Genomic DNA, 18,797 nt, shown 5'->3' with positions numbered 1-18,797 from the left:
CAAAGTATGCGCAAAAGAGACAAATGCTACCTAATGTTTTGTATCTTAAAATGACAATGTTTAGTTTTCTGATATTGGTCAAGAACAAAAAATTAAAATATTTAAAAATAAAAAAACAAAAAAATTACAATGTAAGCTCCATATTTATTTCCCTTTGTTCTATGTATAAGACAATGACATGTTATGTACTGCAAATATAGTACCTCAACTATAAATAATTAAATGTTAGAAAGATTATACTTTAATTATCATATAATCTTTCCCAATATGCTATATGGGAAGCCTGATTCAGGAAACTGGACACTGCAATCTTTCTTAAACAAAACAACAATTCTAGCCCATTTTTCCCAGGAGGAGTTGCTGGAAGGAAAAATCCTCTCATGCTCTGGGGTGAGCATTTCAACAGGAAAGATTAAGGCATGTTTAAAACAGAAGGAGGTATGACAAAGGCTTACTTTTATTTTTTAAATTCTCTAGGAAAAATTTCTAAAGCATAAATTAATTTTATTTCAAACAAAATAAATGTCTACCTACATGAAGCAATGGTAGAGCCACCTGGCAGTGCAACCCCAAATCATAGCGATGCCACATGTCCCGGTATAGCAAGTCACTTTCTGAGCTATATGTCAGAAAACAATTCTCTGTTTAGAAGACGAGAACAAATAGAAGATGGCTTCTTTGTTGCCTTTGGTTACTGATAACATCTTTGAATAAATGTTTTCCAGGTGTTATTTCAAGCCTTCCATAGAAGCAGAAGAGAAACACAAACAACAGATCAAGACTTCATCTATCCAATTTGTAGGATAGGTAATATTCCTTCAGGCTGCACCTAGCCCCTCAGGTAACAAATAAGGCACCTGGGCTCTAGGCTGGGCCTGTTGCCATGGTGCTACACGTATAAGGAGATTAGAGCTGGAAGGCACCAAGGAGAAACTATGTTGAATAACGCAAGGGGCATGCTCTGCAAACGTGGCAAAGTTGACTACTTTAAGACAGGAAGGAATGGTGAGGCTTCTATCCATTTCTATGAACAAGTTCACAGTAAAAGGCAATAGAAAAGAGATGAGGCCAACTCTAGGAGTGGAAGATAATCTCTTATTAAAACCTCTACTAGGTGGCTCACGCCTGTAATCCCAGCACTTTGGGAGGCCGAGGTGGGCAGACCACTTGAGCTTAGGAATTCAAGATCAGCCTGGGCAACAAGGTGAAACTCCATCTCTACCAAAAATACAAAATAAATAAAAAATAAAAAGTAAAACCTCTACTAGGAACTAACCTGAGAAACTTTAGCTTGCTTCATATACAATTCCCACGCCTTTACCAGAAGCTATTTCCTATATCTCATCTTGCAAGTACAAAGCTTTCTCTCACATGTGTTCTGTTTCCTTTACAGTGCCTACTGGTGGTTTAATGTTTCTAGGTATTATTTTACTGAAACTTACCTGGGTTATACATATTTTTTTCTTTTAGAGAAAGATGGTGAAAACTATTTTTTTTTCACTGCATTTCCAGTGCTGAACAAGTTTCATTTTGATACTTAGGTCTAACTTCAAATGTAGCCATAAGAAGATTTAAAACTAAGCCACTTGGAACTATAACTCCAAACTCCTCCTAGTTACCAAAATTTCAATTAATACATAGTTCAGAATCTCATATTTTTTAGCATTTTTATGTGTGTGTACTGAATTGAAAACCAAAGTTGCTAATATGTTCAACATTATTACTGAATAAATAAGCAAGCCCTCCCTGTATTGGGAAGAAAGTGTCTCCGAGAAGACAGAAGTAATTCCCAGAGAAGCATAGTAAACAGGAAGATCAAACAGCCTGGGAATGGCTTGGGACAGGGGAGGCATTATTTATACAAATATTTCAATATAATAGCATTAGTAACCCCAAGTTTCTTCTAATTCATGTTTACCTCCTCCTGAATTGGTTTTTCTTAGATCTACTAACTACAGAGTTTTAGTAGTCCTGTGTGGCACCAGAGTTTACTCCTCTAATGGAAAGCAGAATGTGGATTTATTGGGAGAATAATGAGTTTAAAATAACGATTCCCAGTCCAATCTGACAATGGCCTTCATCAAAAAATCTAACCCATCCTTGAAAGTGGACTTTGTGAATCCCTTGACTACGGGCCAGGTTCTCTTCCTGACTATTTTCCATACTGCCCCATCATCCCAAACACCATGTAAGAATAATTCATGTATTGATTTAAATGAAAAAACTGCTTCCCAGAGGCAGTTTTACTTCTAATTAAGGAACACCATATTCTTTATATTCTTATCTTAAAGTGAGCAGACAATCTTGATTTGTGTGTAAACTTCAAGACCTCTAGCAATGTGATAGGTAATGGTTAAAATCTAATTGCTTTGCTGATGAAAATTACCTGCTGCTTCTGACTTATTTAAGAAATAAACTACAAGGCAGGTGAGGCTTTCTATTACTCACTAAAGTGAATGAGTATTATATTGCTTGAATCCTTACCACTATACGAATCAGTCTTAAAAGATAAAAGTGAAGGGCTGGGAAATGGGGAGCCAACATACACATAACAGCAAATACACTGGTGAAGAAAACGGGAATAAAATAACACTGATTAGTGCAATTTTAAGTAAAACACAGCTGGATTTTCTCAGCTTAACTGGCCAATTTTTCAAAATGCCACATTTCCCCCACAGCTCCAATGAGGCTTGGTGGTGCTAGCTCAATCTGCCACATGTTTACAGATTTAGTTCCAAATTTAGGAATTGGGAAACTTTTAATTAAAAATGCTTATTGCCACATAAAATCCTGGACTCCAGTGCAGGTGAGTTTCTGCTTGGCTTGGCAGTTATGATTCCAGACTGCTTCAGTGAATTCCTCATGAGACAGCTCAGCCAGTAAGCTGGGTGCAGCAACATACTGTTGTATTTATCAGTATGCATTTCTAAGGCACTCACCTTGTTTGAAAATGTCCTAGGTAGTAATTAACAAAATTGGGTATCCTAATACTCTACCAGCAAGTTTATATAGTGTCTAATCAGTTTTTTAAAAATTGAATTTGAGCTTTCACTTTGGGAAAAATGTAGCTTTACCTGCTCCCTGGATTTTATTATTTTCCAATTAAGTATTTTGTGAAAATATTCAACTGATGTTTGCCATTTGAAAGTGCAGATCCTTTCTTGTATCATAATTTTAAAGGTTTCCCTCCCTGGATTAAAAAAAAAAGAAATTAGAACTCATTTACCAGAGCTCTACTTATGTGCAAAGACTTGTTCGCCCTGAGGATCCTGACAGCACCGGCTGAACTGGTTTACCTGCTGTAGTTAAAGCCAGTAGTCTCTACTGCTTATATTACTCACTGATTTTTATGTTAGCTTAAAAATACACACCACACCATTCACACTAGAAAGCTATTTATGGAAACATAACATACAGGTCCTACTTCTCCCTGCTCTCAACCTCTAGGACAGGATGGTCTAATGGGACCAGCTGGTAATGATGAAGAAGGATGTCAGCCTGAGTTGTCACTCAGAATGAGAAACTCATGGTAAAGAAATGTATCAGCATAGACAAAAATATCCTTACTTACTTTGTACTTGGTACATATACATGTAGATATACAGTGAAGGTGGATACAGAAGGAAGACTAGATTATAAACATTAAGACATGTTCTAGGAAGTAGAAAATCCAACTTGCCTCCAAGATGATAGACACTAGGGAATAATTCCTTTACAGAAACTATACCATGTTATAACACATCTTTTTGTCCTTAAATTGCAAATGTAATATAATCTACTAGTACCTATTAAACAAATTCAATATAAACACAACTATATTGTATTTTAAAAAACAGAAACTAAACCAAACCAAATCAAACTTGTGATCCAACTCAAGTAACATACCAGTAACAGTGGACAGACTATAGCTTTTATTTCCTTATTTCTGATTTCAGTTGCCAGACTTTTAGTCTCATAATTGCCATAAAAGTAATGGGTAAAAGAAGGATAAGAGAGGAAAAAAACTGGTGAAGTTCAATAACTAAAATTGACTTTTTTTTTTTTTTGAGACATAGTCTCACTCTTGTCGTCCAGGCTAGAGTACAGTGGTGCAATCTCAGCTCACTGCAACTTCCGCCTCCTGGGTTCAAGTGATCTTCATGCCTCAACTTCCCAAGTAGTTGGGATTACAGACGTGCACCACCTCTCCCAGCTAATTTTTGTATTTTTAGTAGAGATGGGGTTTTACCATGTTGGCCAGGCTGGTCTCGAACTCCTGACCTCAGGTGATCCTCCTGCCTCAGCCTTCCAAAGTGCTGGGATTACAGGTGTGAGCCAACATGCTTGGCAACATTGACTTTTTAATAATTCCTAAACTCATAAATGACTTGCTTTCCCATTAGTTTCTCATTTGGTTGTATACATGAATATATGTAAGAATCCATCAATCTAACCAATAATTAAGTGGTGTGCATTATGGGTCAGGCACTATACTAGAGGTAGATGCAAGGAATACAAAGGTGAAGACTTAAAGCATGGTCTGTGTACTCACACACAATTTATAATCTAGTGAGTTAACAATCCATTATAATACAATGTGACAAGACTTATGAAAAAGGATGCCAAAAAAGGCTCTATGAGCACTAAGTAGAGGATTTTAAGGTGGGGGTGGTTCAGAGAAGACTTCTTGGAGAAAACAGTAACATAAAGTTGTAACCATCTTCATGGGGAGGGGATGAATTTCATTATATGCAGGTGTGGAGATCTAGAGACAACGCATAGCATGTGAAAAGGCCTGTATGAGAGTATGCAAGGCTGTGGTGTTCAGACAGTGAAAGAAATTCAGCAGTGTGGTTCTACTATAGTATGGATGTTAGAAGGAGGAGGCTGGGGTGTTGCAGTGGGTGAGGTCTGGTGAATAATGAGGTTTGAGAGAGATCACAGACTTGTAGTCATGTGTGGGTATTTAAATTTGATCACAATACCAGTAGATGTACATCGGAAGGCTTTAGGTGGTAGAGGGGGAATCACATGGTAAGATGTGTGTCTCAGTAAAACTACCTTGGCTAAGGAGTGGAGAAAGAAAGGAGTACACAGAGAGTGGAGAGAAAAGAAATGAAAGACCTGGAAACCAGTTCATTGATTATGGTAGTAATCTGAGTAAAGATAATGAATTAGACTAACAGATATGGGGACGAAGTAGATGGCACAGAGAGAGATTTAAGAGGTAAATAGGCTTTGATGACTGGAATGCTAGAGGAACTGGGGAGAGGGTAGAGTCCAGGACAACTGCTCATTTCCAGCTTGAAACACTGGCTGAAAGACGATGATGTCCTTCACAGGGATAGGAAAGAGGAGGCAATGCTGGTTGAGATGACAGTACAAATAAAATCAAGTTTTATACAAGTTGAGTTTGAGGTTCCTGTGGGGGTAGATGTGAACGTGAAACAGAACACACATATTGAGAAGACAACCTAAAAACATAACCTGAGGCATGTTAACATTTAAAGCTACAAAACTGACAAAAGACACTGAAGAATTTGAGAGAGAAGAAAAACCACATGACTCAAGTATCACAGAAGTCCCGGAAAGAGGGGTCTCAAGAAAGGTGGCCACTGAATTTGAGAATTGAATTTAGAGGTAATTGGAGACGCTGGCAAGAGCAGTTTCAGAAAAAAGGACAAAAATGAGATTTCAGTGGGTTGAGAAAATGAATGAAATATGAGGAAGTGAAGATTAACTCCACAAGTCTGATTGTGAAGGGGTGACAACAGTAAAATAGCTAGAGGGAGACATGGGTTTGAAACAGTTTTTTAAAAAAATTAATCATCTTTTAATTTTTCTCCTTAAACAAGAAGTGATAAATACTCTTGGCAAAAAATTCCAGGAGTTCAGAAGGATAGAAGGTAAATAATAAAAAAAGGGTACCTCCCACAACCTCCTATAGAAAGGAGGCCATTAACAGTTTTTGTGAACCCAGAAATATTTTATACAAAGGTACCCATATATGTATATAATTATATAAATGTATGTAATATATATTACATATATTTATATAACAATATATTTGTATGTATTTAAAAATATATATTTAAATATAAACATATATCTATATATACATATTCATTTACATAAATGGGATGGTACAATACTGTTTTTAAGAGAATATTTTGGACTTCTATCCATACTGGAACATACAGATATACTTTGTCTCTTTGTAATGACCACATAGTATTCCTTTACATGAACTTGTAATAATTTACAGTCCTTGACGACCATCTAAGTTTCCTTTTTTTGTGATTAGCAACAAAATTCAGAATATCTTAGTACATATTATCTTCATGTACATGTGCATATATTCATACTTTGAATTCTCAGATGTGAAATTGCTAGATCCAAGGGCATATGCATTTAAATTTCTGATACAGCTCAATTACCCTCCATAAACACAACATCAATTTAAGTGTCTATCAGCAGTGCATGTTTCTACATGCTATCTTCAACATGAGATGTGGCTGAACTTCAAAATCTCTTGCCTGTATAATTAGTAAAAAATGGTATTTGATTATGGGTTTAGTGTGCATTTCTTTAATTATGAGATTGAGGACATTTGTACATGTTTATTGGCAATCTCAGTTTCCTTTTCTGTGAATTATAAACTGCTATTCCATGTTCTTAAACCATTTCCCTAATTGTTAAAATTAACTGATATGTAAACACTCTGTATATTAAGTAAATTAGTTCTTTTTCTGTCATATTTATAATTATTTCCCCCCAGTTTATGTTGACAAAGAGTTTTTAAATTTTAAGATCATAAGAAATAAGCTATATTTTCTTTTAGAGTTTTAAAGTTTTCATTCAATCCATTTGGATTTTTTGGCAGAGGAGGAGAGATGAAAAGAGTACAGTAAGGAGTCGGCTTTATATTTTTCCAAATTGCAAAAATATGATCATAAATTGGCTCAATTATTACTGTACAGTATTCTGCTGGTATAAGAGGGGTGTGTGTGTGTGTGTGTGTGTATGTGTGTGTAATTTTTTGCCTTTGTTTTTCCCTTCTTTCTTATTTTGTCAGCAAGTTAGGATTCCTATCAACACACACAACAAAGAGTATAATAGAAAAAAACACTCAAACTGAAGCCAAAAGCCCTACATATTCACATCAGCTCGAACCACTTATTAGCTATGTGACATACAGTAAATAATTTATTCTTTCTGAACCTTAGTTACCTCATTTAAGATATGTGTAGATAATGTGGATAGTGATTTTTCTTCTTATATCTCACACAGTTGTGAGAATCAAATGCAGTAATCTATAATTTCACATCTATTTCATAAACTGCAGTACAATACAAATGTGAAGAAGTATGATTATAGACATAGACTTTTCTTGCAGTGATATGATATGCATTAGTTCATTTTATGTAAATTATTCATCTGGTTGAGATCAGGAAAGCTATTCTTGAATACACTCTTCACTGGAAGAATACAAAGATGGAGTAAATGTGTAGAAATATTTTTTTCTATTAAGATAAAGCATTCTAATGAATTTAAAATGCTATCATGATGCAATTAGGAACTTCAATTGGGTTTTAGTTCATAAAAGTAAGGGATCCTTAACTGGCCCAAGGCTGTAAATCTGGAATAGGAAACTCTATAATCGATAGCTAGCCTGTATTGATTAATTAATGGCCTGGAGTCCAGTAATTTCTGAGAAGCTGTCATATCCACATAGACCATATTTTAAAAGATTGAATTCTTTATTATCTGGAAGTCAGTTTTGACTCTCCTCTTCTGTTTCAGGCCAACAAATGTGTACTGAGTTCCTCAATAGGACAGCCATTGTGTTAGGGGATGAGGATACAAAGATTGTATCCTGGAGGATCTTTCAATCTGCTGCAGTAAGCAGACATATGAAAAGATAAATTCAATAGGAAGCAGTTAGTCCTAGAATAAAGGATGCAGAGTTGGCCACAGGTAGTTGAGGGGGTGGTGTAGGCACTTAGTCTAGGATGATATGTGGGAAGAATACCAAAAAGAAGGGAGGGAGCATGTAACTCCTGACTTGGGTACTGTTGCATGAGGATAAACTAGAAGTAAGCTTGACAAAGGACAGGGTACAGGAATAGGAAATGGCATTTGGGTTAGAGGAGACAGTAAGATCAAAAGCAGAGAAATAAGAAGCAGTATGGCAAGTATAATATTATAAAGAAGACTTTTGGCAGGAGTGACAGGACACAATATTGAGAGGGAAAGACTGAGCCATGCTGCATTTTGAAAGGTAGCTAAAGATTACAGATTTATAGAAGTATTACATACATAGGCAATGAGATACGAAAATTGAAGTTTCAATTGAGACACCTAGATAAAACAGATTCTGTATACCAACGTCAAGTATCAGACAAACTGCAGCATTTACAAAGGAAATGTTTTAGAACCAGTTCCACTACCTTGATCCTCTCAGTTATGTCAAGACTATAAAAAGTGGTCAGAGAATGGAGAATGGGAAAGATTTTGTGAGAAACAATTTTTGAAAGAAGTTGTGAGGCGCATCCTCCTGCTACCTACAAGGGAGAAGGGTAAAAGATACATAGAGAGCAGGGTTTGATTCCATCTGGGAAATTCAGATGATGAGAAATGACCAACTAACTGTTGGTGGCAGAGCAAGAACATTCATGCTTTTGGATAAGCCTGTACTCCTAGAGATTGTCAGGGCAAAAGATTTGTGGAGGTTTCCTGTGGACCGTAAGACTGTGTGATGAAGAAACTAAAGCATCAAGAACTCCTTGCTAGAAAGGATTCACAAGTGAGCACTTTGAAGAGAAATGTATTTGTCAAAGTCAATAAAACCACAGGTGAGAGCTCCTCAGGGATAAATCTCTGGAAAAGTCCCCAAATCGCCCCATGAGAGAAAAGTCAGCTTTAAATTTCTGTTAGGCTCAGAGCATTATGGAAGGCTAAGATAGTAGTAGTAGGATTTTCTTCTCCTCTTTCTCATCTTTTTTTTTTTTTTTTTTGCTTCTCCTTCCCCAAAACCTGGAGGGTACCTAAAAACATGGTTAGTAAGCTAGAGGGGAAAAGCAGATGAGAGAAGAAAGTAGTCTACCATACTTCCTTCTCCAAAGGCAGGCAGACTGCCTGTAAGTGGTTTGGCTGGGGCAAGTTTGTAGTTTTGATTGGAATCTTGTAATATCTTAAACTGGGCAGGGTGCCATGGCTCATGCCCATAATCCCAGCACTTTAGGAGGCTAAGGCAGGAGGCCTGCTTGAGCCCAGGAGTTCAAGGTTACAGTGAGCTATGATGGCACCGCTGCACGCTAGCCTGAGCAACAGAGCAAGACCTTGTCTCTTAAAAAAAAAAATATATATATATATATTTAATATATATGTAGAATATATATATTTAATATATATGTAGAATATATATATATATTGAGAACACCAATAAGTTCTGAATTAAGATCTTTTATTTAAAGCAATCACAGATGAACTCTAAATGGATCATAGACTTATATATAAAAGCTAAAATCATAAAACTTCTAAAAGAAAACATAAGTGAAAATCTCTTGGGACACAAAAAAATTCCCCTGCAAACATTGTTTATCAGGATGTAAAATGGCACAGCCTCTCTGGAAAATAGTTTGGTAGTTTCTTATAAACTTAAACATGTACATACCATAGAACCCAGAAATTATACTCTTGGGCATTTACCCCACAGAAGGGAAAACATGTTCACAAAAACCTGTATCTAACTGTTCACAGCAGCTTTATTCATATGAATAATAGCAAAACTGGAAACAACCCGAGTCTTTCAATGGGTGAATGGTTAAACAAACCGTAGTACATCCATACAATGAAATACTACTCAGCAACAGAAGAAACAAACTACTGATACATGTAACCATTTGGATGGACCTCAAGGGTATATGTTTAGCAAAAAAAAGGCAATCTCAACCAATTATATACTATATGATTCTATTAAACACTATTCTTAAAATGATAGAACGATAGAGATGAGAAACAAATTAGTAGTTTTTTAAGAGATGTGATAGGTGTGGGGAGGTGGATATGATTATAAAGGGGTAGCAGAGGGAGTTCTTTCTTGGTAATGAAAGAGTTCTTTATCTTGATCACGGTAGTAGTTACACAAATCTATACATATGATTAAATTGGACAGAACTACACACACACACACACACAAATGAATGCATGTAAAATTGATGAAAACTGAATAAAGTCTGCAGTTTATTTAATATTACCATACCAATGTCCATTACCTGGTTTTGATATTATACTACAGTTATAAGACCTCACTATTGGGGAAAGCTGGGGGGAAGGGTCTGCAGAACTCTATGTACTATTTTTGCAACTTTCTTCATATAATTTCAAAATAAAAAGTTAAACAATTCTAATTAATAAGGAGAAACTCAAGAAGCAAAGAATATCGTTCCATAATTCCACCTACTAATGAACACCATACTTACTTTCAGGTATCTTTTGACAATAGAAAAAGTAGACTACTTAAAACCATACTTTGTTAGCAGGCCTTAGAATTGAGAACATTACTGTGAAGGTTTTTGAGGGAAGTTTGGAGTGGGTGAGAATATTCTATTCCATATGCTCATCTTTACCTTTAGTCTTTGGTAAATTTAAGTAGCACTTCCAAAGCAAGGCTGGCAAGAGGCATTTGGAATCTTGGAATGCCTGACAATATAGTACCACTGTTTTCAGTCATTTCCTAGTTTTAAGTGCATTTGAATGAAAGGCAGAAACATCACAGAGTCTTTTTGTGTCCCAACACCCTCCTACATGACATGGCTTTAATGTGAAAATGCTGCCAATATTGATTCTAGGAAATCACTTTACTGGCTTTTATCTGATTAGATGGCTTTGGAACAATGATGACTTTGTGACATCCTATTGATTTTGCCTTTAAAACGTTCCTCTTATCTTGTCTCTGCCTCTCCATTTCCACCGCTACTATTCGCCTAGGAGCCTTCAATATATCTTCTTATAGCTTTTTGTTAACTGGTCTCTCAAACTTAGTATCTGCAAACTAAGTTACCTGAAATTCCACTGCTGGATTAATCCATCCATAGCAAAACTCTGATTAGGCCATTTCCTTGATCAAAAATGTTTAAAAGGCTCTTTGTTGCTTATACGCTAAAATCCAAACTCCTCAGTTTGACATTCAAGATCTGCTCTGGGTGTGGAATACTGGATTGAAAATAATTTCCACTCAGAATTTTCAAGACATTGCTCCACTAACGTCTGGTTTTCATTATTTCTACTGAGAATTCCAATATCATCCCCTGATCCCCAACATTCCTTTGTATGTAACCTATTTTTTCTTTCTAGAAGATTTTAATATATATTTTTTTAAACCTTAGCATTCAGATATTTCAAGATGATACATATCTACTTGCCTATTCTTGGCATTTCCATTTCTTATACATGGAATCATACAATATGTAGTACTCTGTGACTGACTGGCTTATTATTATTATTATTATTATTGAGACATAATAATGTCTCCCAGGCTGGAGCGCAGTGGCACGATCACGGCTGACTGCAGCCTTGACCTCCTGGGCTCAAGCGATCCTCCTACCTCAGTGTTTTCAAGGTTGAAAACATGCATACACATTGCAACATGTACCAGTACTCTTTTTATTGCTGATGAATATTCTATTGTATGGGTACATCATGTTTTTGTATATCTGTTGATCAGTTGATGGACATTTGGGTTGTTATCACTTTTTGCCTATTATGAATAATGTTGTTATGAACATTCACACACAAGTTTTTATATGAATATATATTTTTATTTCTCTTGGATCTACGTAGGAATGAATTTATCAGCTGGGATTTTAATAGGCAAAAAGGACCCACAGATACAAATGTAGCTATCTGTAGGTCCGTTTCTCCAGGGTGGTTCAATTTCTCCAAACTGCTATGTGACAGGGGTAAGTCTGGCTGCTGACTTTCTAGAGTTGGGTGGAAGCTGAACCTTTCCAGAGTAGGTGGGTAAATCAACTTCCTATGCAGAGACTGATAGCTGTCTTACCAATGTCCATCCCTCTCTCTTTCCTTAAGAACAGATTCCTATATTATTGGGCCCACCAATATATCCAGGTATAAAGTTTCCCAGGCTCCCTTAGAAAAAGGTGGCAATGAGACAGAAGTCAAAGTCAACTAGGTATGGTTTCAGAGAGATTGCTTTAAAGGGAGATAACTCAGCAGGAAGGCATGTGTCTTTTTATGGGCCCATCTTTTCCGGTATCTAAAACAAATATGTTATGGTTGGAGCTCTAGTAGCTATCTTATGTCTATAAGGAGATTCTTGAATATCCTAAAGATGGCAGACTTGAACAGGACTGTCCACTTTCAGACAGAAGTGAAAAAAAAATTTTTTTACCTTGTTTCAGTCATTTCTATTTTGGGTATCTGTTAATTGGCAACTAAACTGAATCCTAAGTATAGACTTCTTTTTAGAATTTCCTTTTGTAGGTAACTAATCTGTTTGTCCTCTAAGTGAGAATTACAGATTAAGTAATCTATCCCTCATATTTTTCCCAGTTTCATTAAAGATGGAGTTCATATTTATTTCTCATATTAAGTAATTTTTAAGACAAAAAAGCAGAACTGTTTTCACCTATTAAGTTAAAAACTGGAATTTTACCTTTCCAAACTTATTTCCTACCTTGCCCCTTTACATGTTAATACCTTGAACTATTCAGTAATTCTCTTCAAGCTCCATAATTTCCTACTTTCTACTTTTGCTCATTATTTTCATTCCAAGGAAAGTTCTGTGTGTGTCTATTTCTATGTTGAAAGTACACCTGTAAGATCCAACTCACAGGCCACTGCCCTCTAAGGTCTCTCCTGATCCATTCAACAAGAAGTAATTTTATCTTCACCAATACCATTTCTTCCTTGACACTTACCTCTTTTACTGGACTCCTCGAGGTTGAGGCCTGTATCTTTGGTTCTCTATGCTATAATCTCTGTAGCATACGGCATAGTAGCTTGTACATAACTGTCACATACTGAACGTGTTACTGTATATCAACACATTTGGATTTTAGAAACATTATTTGGTAAAACTATGGTATTTTCCACAGCTTGCTTTTTTTAGATAAAATTAACTGATTTAAAAATGTTTTTCTGCTATCTTAAAGTGGTAACTCAGACCTCCTGAGAATAATTTTATCTTTTAAAAATATGAGGGCTGTGCATGGTGGCTCATACTTATAATCCCAGACTCTGGGAGGCCAAGGCGGGCAAATCGCTTGAGCCCAGGAGCTTGAGACCAGCCTAGGGAACATGACAAAATCCCATCTCTACAAAAAGTATAAAAATAAGCCAGGGATGGTAGTGTGTGGCTGTAGTCCCAGCTACTCAGGAGGCTGAGGCAGGAGGATTAAGTAAGCTTGAGAAGTCAAAGCTGCAGTGAGCCGTGATTGTGCCACTGCACTCCAGCCTGGGTGACAGAAAAATACACTGTCTCGAAAAATAAAAATAAAAATGTTATGAGTGAAGATAAGCTTTGTGGTTTATCTCAAAAACCTTGAAGATTTCTGGCTGGAGGCAGTGGCTTATGCCTATAATCCCAGCTACTCAGGAGGCTAGGGCAGGAGAATTGCTTGAACCCAGGAGGTGGAGGTTGCAATAAGCTGAGATTGCACCACTGCACTCCAGCCTGGGCAACAGAGTGAGACTCTGTATCAAAAAAAACAAAAAACAAAAAAAAAAAAAAAACAGAAGAAACAAAAACAAACAAAACCACACACACAACACTTTGAAAATTTCAAAATATCATGTCCACTATTTCATTATCCTCTGGATTGCTCCAGATAGAATATTTCTCCCTTTTGAAGAAGGGAAAAATAAAGTGATTTGCACAGCATCATAAAGAAGAATGTAATAAGAAACAGGTCCCTCACCTCTTGAGTCCAGTATTCTGATCAAATTTGATCAGATAAGCCCCGCTTCCCACCCAAAAAGACTGACATATCAGAGAAAGGAAAATTGAAAACTTCCATGTAACTTGAAGACATGATTTTAAAACACAAGAAACAGATGGGGAGAAAATTTTTAGCAACATGCATAGTAGTGGCTTACTATCCGTAGTAATAAAAAGTGCTATTCCAAATCATAAGAAATAGGATAAACAACTCAACAGAAAAATGGGCAAAGGAAACAGGTAAGTCACAGAAGAAGAAAACATATAACAGGATATTCAGTATACTAAGTATTATCAAAATACAAATTAAAACAAAGAAATTACCCCCCCGTCCCATGTTTTAGAGAGGTAATATACAGTAAAGGTTACATATACAGACTCTAAAGCCAGTCTTCCTGGGTTTGAACCTCAGTTCTCTCATTATCCAAGCTCTATAACCTCAGGCAACTTATGAATTTCTCTGTGTCTCAGTTTTCTCATTTTCAAAATAGGAGTAATGACAGCGACTATCTCATAGGGTGGTTGTGATGATTAAATGAGGTAGCTTATATAAAGTACTTAGAATATATCTGTCACATAATAAATACTACATAAGTGTTTATTATTTCTATTCTTTCAATATATTGACAAAATGGAAAAGGTTGTCTGAAGGATAAAAGTAACCTTAATTTGTTGGTGGGAAAGGTCCTTTTTTGAAGGAAAATTTGATAACGTACATACTCTATACCAAGCAGTGCTACTTCTGAAATCCAACCCAGCCACCAGTACAAAAACGCACATGTTCAAAAATGTTCATGACATCTCTATTTTGTATCAAAAAAGGGAAACAATGTAAATATCCATCAATAGAGAAGTGACGTACATTATTATAAAAACACTGTAGCATACAAATATTCAGTTGTTAAAAAGAATGATGTGGACTGACATTTACCGACATATGGAGAGTACAAAATATTTATACTAAAAAGGAAGTCACAAAGTAATATGCATAATATGATCCCATTTATATTAAAATATGGAAACATATACTTGGGTTCCCTTTATGTATGGAGTTTTAAAGAGGGTTGAAAATATAAAAATTGTTAATAAGGTTATTTATGTGGGGAGATAGGAAAGATAAAGAGGGTCTTTAGTTCTTTTTATTTACATACTGAAACTTTTCCCCCTCCAAAACAACAAAGACAAGTGAGTATTTTAATTTATAATTTAAAAACAGAAAAAAAAAGAGCTGCTTACTACCTCTAACTGGAGGTTCCACAGATTGGATAAAAGAATAGAAATGTTTTGCTACTTAGATTTAGACACTGTATAACAGATTTGAAGTGGCTGACTTCAGCAATTGATGCATCTGACCCAGGAAAATCAGAGGTCTTCAGAAAATACTTGGTTACACCTATAAGGGCACTAATTCAAAGAACTCAGCTGATGAGTATCTTGTACCTTAGCTCTATTTATCTGACTGTTCAAACGATCTGAAGGCAAGAGAGTCTTTTTTAAAACTGGAACACATTCAAATTACATTGAGTACATCCCTATACAAGAAAAAGTTTTTTGAAAAATTTCTGTATAGGAAATCTCTGCAATTCAAATGGAGTTGATAAATTAAAAGGGTTACTTAATATTTGAGATTTACTACCACTTTTTTATTGTGCTGTACTTAAGAAAGAAAGACTTTGCTATTGATCAAAGCATAACAGCATAAAAGTCACAAATAATACATTTCGATCACTGGAAAGGCTAAAAATACAGTAACCATATAATAGAAATACAAGAGACTCTGGGAGAAAATGATCTCTTGGTAATTCAGTCAAACAATTCCCATGGGCAACCTAAAACAAAATGAAATAGGAGAGAGACCTTTGTTTGAAATAAAGAAGTTAATATTTAGTGCAAGGTTAAAAAATAAGGTAAACTTATAAAAAAAACTTGTCTCCCAAGTTTCTATATGATGCTGCAGGATTTAAGAAAATGGCTATTGAATTGGGACTGTTTTATTTGCTGCACAACGTCTTTGTTCTTAAGAATCAATAATCTGAAAAAAATTGTTATTCTATTTTTTGAGACATTAATAAAATGCTTTGAATTCCTGGAATGATGAAAATTATAGAATAATAGGAAACTAAGAAAAATATTTCAAAAATATTTTTTATGATTACCTTAAAACAAAGAGGTATAAAAGAGATAATAAATATACTGCAAATTGGGCTGACTTGCAAATTTCACAGAGCACCTTTAATGTAGTTCAAGAAGGGCTAATAAAGCAGTAGTCCCCCATCAAGTTCCTTCATTTACAAAACAAAGATACTAATCATCTGCTCGGCAAATCTATAATTTTATTTCTGTTTTCTAGGTAGATAAGTGAAAAACAGTCACTTACCAGAAAAAAAAAAAAAAGTAAAACATAAATAAGAGTATCAAATATGAGAGGCAGACCTGAGTTCAAATCCCAGCTCTACTACTTACTAGCTGTGTGACCCTGGGCAAGTTTCTCAAACGTTTTATGCCTCAGTTTCTCATCTATAAAATGAGGATAATAATAGTATCTAGGGTTGTTGTATTACATGAGAGACTACATTTAACATGTGTAGCACAGAATAGGTACTTAATAAATATTGGTGGTAGCGACGATGTGCTGATGCTGATACCACAAGCACTACTTCCAAAATTCTGAACATTATCGAGACATGACATGTCAAAAATGTGTCAGCACACATTCAATGATTTTTGAAGGATATTATCCTTAGGGAGCTATATATTTGAGGTTTACTCAAGCTAATCGTCTTAATTATTGAAATCCATCCAGGCTTCCTTTTCAGCACACGTCTTCTAGATGTAATTGCAAACCAACAAGGCCAATTTAATATGCTTTACATACAGAACATAGCAGTAAAAAGCATAGACTATGGAGCCAAACTGCCCAAGTTCAAATACCATTTTTGCTATTTACTAGCTGTATGACCCTGGGCAAGATTATTTAACCTCTCTGTACTTCAGATTCTTCATCTATAAAATGGTGATAATAATAGTATTTATCATATAGGGTTATTATAAAGATGAAACAAGATAACATGTATGAAGCATTCTGTGACAGTGCTAAAACTGTTTAGCTATCATCATCATTATTCTTTATAGCCATTCTACCAAAAACAAAACAAAAGATACACCTTTGACCACTATAACTTGATTCTATAGAAACAGCTTAACTGACCCTGAAATTAGTTTTTATGTATCCACAAACTCTCCAATATTATAAGATTCTTAAACTGGTTGGGTATTTGAGTCAGTATTTTGCATCTTGCCTTAATATGAATGTGACATAAAAGTCAATTTTTTATTGTATTTTTCTATTTGTCATTGATTGAAATTCAGAACAGACCAAAATGCCTTAACAAAATTCATTCTCAAACTGCTTTTTTTTGTTTTAAGAAAGTTAACTTCCTACCTGTCATCTGTACTGCGAAGGGATGGAAGCCGAAAGCTCGTGTTTCTGTCAAGCTTTGACTGACTTTTGGTCCTCTTGATGGAGCCTTTCAGGCGCTTGCTGAAGAATCCCTAGAGGGAAAGGCAGAAGGTGATGGGAGAGAGAACAAAAAGGGAACGTCACTCTTCCACACTGTCTCTGCAACAAGTATTTAGATTTGTACAATAAAGACCAGAAATAGAACTTAGCTTTCAAGCTCTTCAATTTTGTAAATAAGAGTTGCTTGAAACCACCTGGCAATGTGATGAGAAAATTTTTTTCTGTGAGAATTGGGATAATTAAACTTTCCAATAGCACCTAATTTCTTATTTCTTAATGTTTATATTAGTTATAGAAGAAAAAAAAAACTTCTAATTTTACTGGTAGATTTCCCAAAGCACAACAATATAACATAGACAAATATATTCCTTTCTATGAAGATGGTACCAACAATTTCAGTACAAATGACCTCTAGTGATTTCCCAAACTAAGGGAAAACAGGCAAAGAAAATGGCATGTGCAAAGGCCCCCAGGTGAGAAGGCACTTGGTGCACTGGAGAAATTAAAAGATACTGATAGAAGAAAAAAAGCTTTATTCTAAGATATGTAAAAAGGAGTTAACTAAGTTGTAAAATACAATGTATTGGTGGTCTCGGAAGTGTTAAAACTCGGTCTGTGTCACCTTGGATATGGCATTATAAAATTAAGTAATAAATGTGGATAAACTATTTTAAAATGAAGTATAGCTAATTTATGAAATTGTTAAAGCTTCCAGACTTTAACAAAGTGCTTTACAGTCTTTGGCCCCTGCCTGCCTTCTGCCAGTTTTACCAAACTATCTAGAGTTCCCTGAACATCTTCCTTGACTCTGCACCTGGCAAATAATGAGCACTTAACAAAAGTTTGTTGAATAAAAGAATAAATGCAAAAATGAATGATGGTCACTACTTTCAAGAAATTTACAATTCTATCATTGGCAGGTGAAAGGAATCTTATAGAAGCATATTAAAATTTCTCAGTCAGACATGGTGGCTCATGCCTATAGTTCCAGCATTTTGAAAAGGCTGAGGTGAGAGTATAGCTTGAGGCCAGGAATTCAAGACCAGCCTGGGCAACATGGCGAGACCCCATCTCTACAAAAATAAAATAAAATAAAATTTAGCCAGCCATGGTAGCACATGCCTGTAGTCCCAGCCACTCAGGAGGATGAAGTGGGAGGACTGCTTGAGCTCAGGAATTCAAGGCTGCAGTAAATGATGACTGTACCACTGCATTCCAGCTGGGGCAATAGAATGAAACCCTAACTCAAAAACAAATAAAATAAAATAAAATAAAATAAAATAAAATAAAATAAAATATCTCAAGCAAAGATTCTAATTCAAAGAAAAATACTCT

The 18,797-nt window shown here is 35.5% G+C and overlaps 1 protein-coding gene across 3 annotated transcripts in view; it reads right to left on the bottom strand.

Annotated features, from left to right (window-relative positions):
* The window catches only part of RASAL2 (RAS protein activator like 2), a 381,092-nt gene that overhangs the window by 36,874 nt on the left and 325,421 nt on the right, over positions 1-18,797 (bottom strand). For all 3 annotated transcript variants that reach the window (XM_011981450.1, XM_011981451.1, XM_011981452.1), the window contains one exon: positions 17,385-17,494. In XM_011981450.1, the coding sequence (XP_011836840.1) occupies positions 17,385-17,494 (110 nt within the window). The remainder of the gene's footprint in view (positions 1-17,384; positions 17,495-18,797) is intronic.

The sequence above is a fragment of the Mandrillus leucophaeus genome, unplaced genomic scaffold (assembly GCF_000951045.1).
Source record: "Mandrillus leucophaeus isolate KB7577 unplaced genomic scaffold, Mleu.le_1.0 Scaffold226, whole genome shotgun sequence".
NCBI lineage: Eukaryota > Metazoa > Chordata > Mammalia > Primates > Cercopithecidae > Mandrillus > Mandrillus leucophaeus.
Note: the sequence above shows the minus strand (reverse complement) of the source record. Positions and strands in the feature narration are given on the sequence as shown.